This window comes from Clytia hemisphaerica, unplaced genomic scaffold (genome assembly GCF_902728285.1).
Source record: "Clytia hemisphaerica strain Z4C2 unplaced genomic scaffold, Clytia hemisphaerica genome assembly, whole genome shotgun sequence".
Lineage (NCBI taxonomy): Eukaryota > Metazoa > Cnidaria > Hydrozoa > Leptothecata > Clytiidae > Clytia > Clytia hemisphaerica.
In genome coordinates this window covers 1,070,524-1,075,296 of record NW_027103938.1, presented here as the reverse complement: position 1 = coordinate 1,075,296, position 4,773 = coordinate 1,070,524, and the positions used below count along the sequence as shown (strand labels likewise).

At 34.5% G+C, this 4,773-nt stretch overlaps 1 protein-coding gene across 1 annotated transcript; it reads left to right on the top strand.

Annotated features, from left to right (window-relative positions):
• Nucleotides 1-2,240: 2,240 nt before the first annotated feature.
• On the top strand, nt 2,241-3,952 carry LOC136809933 (uncharacterized). Its single transcript, XM_067066500.1, has 3 exons — nt 2,241-2,536; nt 2,801-2,924; nt 3,253-3,952. Exons 1-3 carry the CDS (start codon nt 2,325-2,327, stop codon nt 3,784-3,786), a joined length of 870 nt encoding a protein of 289 aa, XP_066922601.1. The 5' UTR covers nt 2,241-2,324; the 3' UTR covers nt 3,787-3,952.
• Nucleotides 3,953-4,773: the final 821 nt, after the last annotated feature.

The window sequence follows — 4,773 nt, the reverse complement described above, 5'->3', positions numbered from 1 at the left end:
AACTAAATGCTTATAAGAAAAAATAAATGTGCTCATATTATGCGCCATCCATTGTTTACTTTGTAAGAACTAATTACCGAAAAGTATACGGCTGTTTATAAAGAGTTATCGATTTGATGCTTATAAAGTAGGTGCTTACAAGAAAAATAAAAATGTTCATTTTATGCGCCATCCATTGTTTACTTTGTAAGAACTAAAACGTGAGAATCAATACAAGTCGCAACAAAATAGATAAAACGATAGATGCGCGCGAGCATTCTTTAACCGCGGCGGCCCGCTCAGAATCGAAAGAAACAACATGAACATGAATATTTTTCTGGCGAACAAGCCCACTACGTGAAGCAACAAAAGCCCCTGCGGGGCAATAAAAAAATTTGGAAGAAGCTAGTGCGAGTGAAGCGAGCTATTTTTGGACTCACGTATTATTCAGCTTTCGATTGATAGCACCTCTCTATCAAAAGTAGTAAATATTCTTCTTCGTTTTTCTTCACTTTCTTGGACGAATTTTGAATACCCTGAGTATCAGAGGTCAAAGCTTTCTGCGAGAATATACGTATTTTAATCGGGCAGTGGATTCCACGGTAGATTTAAATATCTTTCCAGCGATACCTAATATTTTATTATACAAAAATGATTCGAAAATTCGAAAGTTATAGCTGAAAATAAAAACAGTGCACACCTTTTTTGACACAGATTTTTTAGAAAGATTCTTATTTCAATTACAAAATTACACTTGGTCAGGTCAATAGAAAAGATGTATACTGATTAATCTGATAGACATTAATAAGGCTATGTTCGTTCCACTTTTTAAATTTCGTGCCGATGGACAGAAGTACGAGATCAAGAAAAGTAGGCCGCAAATCGCTGAAAACGTTATTTTGTATCTCTCTTAAGCCGGCGAAATTGCTTGTTGTCACGTGACTTCATTGGTAAGGAAATCCTACCAAGAACTTACTTCACTTTTCTTCCTTCGGGCTATGATAAATCTTGCTCTTCATCTTTGGTTCTTTTGATAAAGATTAGTTTGACACATGGGCGATAAAAGTTTTACACTTGGTTGTCAGAGGCTAATTATTTTCTTTGAAAACTCGAAATAGGGTCATCAGCAATTATGGGATCGAAATTGAGAAAATTTTCGCGTCAACGCAAACCATTGTTGCGCCCTCCTTAGCCACTATAGTTTTGGCTCCAGGGGGATACTAGGGTTAGCAGATGAGGGGTATGTGTGGACGGGACCTCCGGAAAATGACCCTTAGAGAGACTACTTTGAAATTTTCTGATTTTTATAACCCTTAGAGAGACTTTGAAAGGTGAAAAAATCGCACATACCCAGCACCCGTTTTTAACTTAGTACCCCTCCCCGGGTTTTGGCTCCTCCCAATACACTCCTTTCGAGATGCATAAAAGCATTGTAGGCCTCGTTTTCAAAGATCATTGCTAAGGTTCTCAATATTATTCCACATGTAATTATTGTTTGTGAATGTTCGCGTTTTTGTTTTAAGATTGATAAGTGCCTATTTGGGAATACATGTACGTATTATGTAGATTTAATGTTAATAATTATTCCGTTTGCAAACAAGGCATAATTAGCTCTAATAAAGCTTAAATATAGCTAATTATTTCCATAAATTTTTAATTACTTTTGAAAATGATTACTTTCAGTAACCTCAAAGAAGGCCATGAGAAGCGAAAAAAACCTTAAAAAATACCCTAATTACCTCATTATTAGCCTTCATTAGGGCTAACGAGGTTATAGTTGATAGTTAACTCATTTTTAAGTTATTAGAATACCATATAGTTAGGTTTAATTAATAAATGTTATTTATATATTAGTCTTTTGGGGACCGAACCAAGACATGGCAGAAATAATGTCAAAATTGGCGTTAATTAGGCCTAAGTAGCCTAATTACGCACGCCCATTGATATATTAAATCTAGGATAATTTTTTTCTTAAAAATCATTTGAAGAACAATTTGAAACCTTAACATTGGAAAATGGACGCTTTTTGTCTTTTTGGGGTACACCACCAAAGAAAATCGTTATTTTAGGCTTAATGACTAATTAATTAGCCTTCTTGGCCCTAATTAATACTATAGGGTAACCGTCATATTTATCTTAGGCTACCCTTAAGTAATCAATCTGATGTGACCTCAAAAAGATATTTCCAAGAAGAAGAAAAAAAATTTTGCATTTTGAATCTGAATGAATGAATGAATGAATGAATGGTGATAAATGAAAAAACTAAAACGAACGAAATAAAGAAAATTTTGCACATGTTTTTTCTTTTTCTCATGGTACCGTTTCGCACTTTTTAAAATGAATGAATGAGCGAATGGTATAAAAGAGCACACGAAACTGTCCAAAAGAAAGTCATTTGCGAGATGGAGTTCGGACAGATAGCACAAATCGAAGACGAAGCAATTTTAACTTACGAGCTCATCCAAAGAGGACTTTTGGCAAGGTCACGAAAGTGCAAAAATAGAAGGAAACATGAGTATGATGTCGACATGCAATTGTCCTTTAACCATAAACGCTGGTAAGTTCACAATTGTTACCGTTTTTACCCTTTTGGGCTTTGTTTGTAGTTTCGTAAGTAAAAAATTGATTAATGATTGGGGTTATCATTGAAACTTGAAACGCTCATCTGGGTTGATAATTAGGGCGTTATGTTTCAAAAGAATGATTAATAAAAAAGGTTTAGCTTGAAATAAAAAGTGCTAATCCCCACTAATCTGCGAATTAAAAGACAAATAATTTCTAAATAATTAAATTCTAATCAACTGGTTTCTCATTATTACAGGAGATGTAGCGATTGTTCCAACAACTATTCCGTCAAGACAAAGTCGTTCTTTGAACAATCTAATGTGGATCTTCTTAGTTGGATAAAAGTCATAGATCTATGGAGTCAAGAGGAAAAAGTAAAGGTTAGTAACACTTCTTTTGATTGGGGCCTTGACAGTCTTCCTGTGGTTCGATTATCGCGATCCTTTTGTTTTAAATTTTCAATGGACCAAGTTTAACGTGGAATAAAATTGGAATAATATTCCAAGAAAATCACCTAAAAGATCAAACTGTGATTTTTTTATTATCTTACTTGTCCGGTTTTAGGGGTTTTTCATTTTCTTCTTTGATTTTTTCGTGATTTTTTTTGTGATTTTTTGAAGGCTTTACGAATTGCATTGTCGTTCAGTACTTAACCCCTCGTATCTAAGTATGACAAATATAATATGATCCCAATATTTGTCATTACAGGACATTGCTAACAACGTGCCACCATCAAGGACAACCGTCATCGAGATGATTAAAGGTTTGAGGGAGCAGTGCCAGGCCTTTTTAGAAACCAACCCTCCGGCCATCGGTGGTCCTGGACGACATCTACGTATTGACATTTTAAAAGTGTGTGAAAGAGATCTGTGTGACATCCTTATTATAAAGGAGCAGGGAAGAGAGCGTGGCTATCTCCTCCACAACACAGGAGGAAGATATAATAATCCAGAAGGTCGGATTCTTCCTGTGCTCCCTGGAAGCACTGTTTTTTCAACTGAACAATACAACCTTCCAGCCAACGTGGCTTTCTCTGGTGATGTCGCTCTGTATCAGGGAGATGCAGAACCAGAACGACATGCAAAGGAGTGGATTCGCAAAAAGTATGGCATCCAGTGTAGTAAAGTAGGAGGTTATCTGGGCGAGTACAACTTTAGGTTTTTCCAGCCTCAACCAGTACATTTTGGTGAAAGGTTTATTGTTTCGCTGGGGAGACATTATGAAGGTGAATTCCTTCAATGACATAACATCTGAGCGTCTTATCTTGTGTTTTCATTTATGTGAAATAGCTATGGTTCATGCATGAAAAGAAAAAAATAGACTGACTGACTGTCTTATTGTATTGTAATTCTTTTTTTTTAATACGAAAAACAAACAAATTACGAACGTGATCTTTATATTTAGGAAAGAGCCATTCATATCTGTATGTTATCATTTTTGTCTGTTTTTGAAAGAAAAAGATGCCTTTTATATTTTTTCACACGTGTTCTTTTTGAGTTTTTTTTTATGCAAACGTCAAAAAGCTCCCAAAACCCTTTTAGGTTTAAAATGTTCTCATGTTCAGCATTTTCTGAGTATTTTGTCTCGTTCATTTCCTATGAAATTAAATTGTTCTCAAGATTGCAAAGCCTTAAAATGTTCTTAATATATTTTTCACTATAATTTTACTTTAGCTGCTTGTAGAGGATTTTTATAATAGGTCCATTGTTTGTTGTGTAAATAAAAATTTGGATTTTTTCCGCACATGCAGTATGAAAAAAAAATCAACAAAAATTTTTCTTTCCCGCCATTACGAATAGACTCCGACTCCGAGGAAACCCCAATATTTAAAGCCTATAGAAGTCACGTGAAAACTGTGTATAATATAGGGTGTGTAGTGCTGTCCTTTCTTCTATTGTTGTTAAAATACACGTTTTTATAAGAACTTTTTTATTTTTGAAGCCTTTGAATGTTCTTGAGCCTAAAAATGTTTTGAAATATTCTTCTTTTTAACAACTTGTGAGTAGGTGTAACTTTATTATAAATCCCATGCTCTACAATCCACAAAGCCCTAGAAACTTTCTTCAATGATCATAATATCTCTGGGTGCAAAGCCTTAAAATGTTTTTATAAAACTTTGTTCTTATGTGAAAAGCACGTAATTGTACTATTAATATTTTTTGCTCCTCCATCGATGAAAAAGATCAAAAGGTGAAGAGAAGAAAAATTTTTCAAAATCGCATCTTTTTT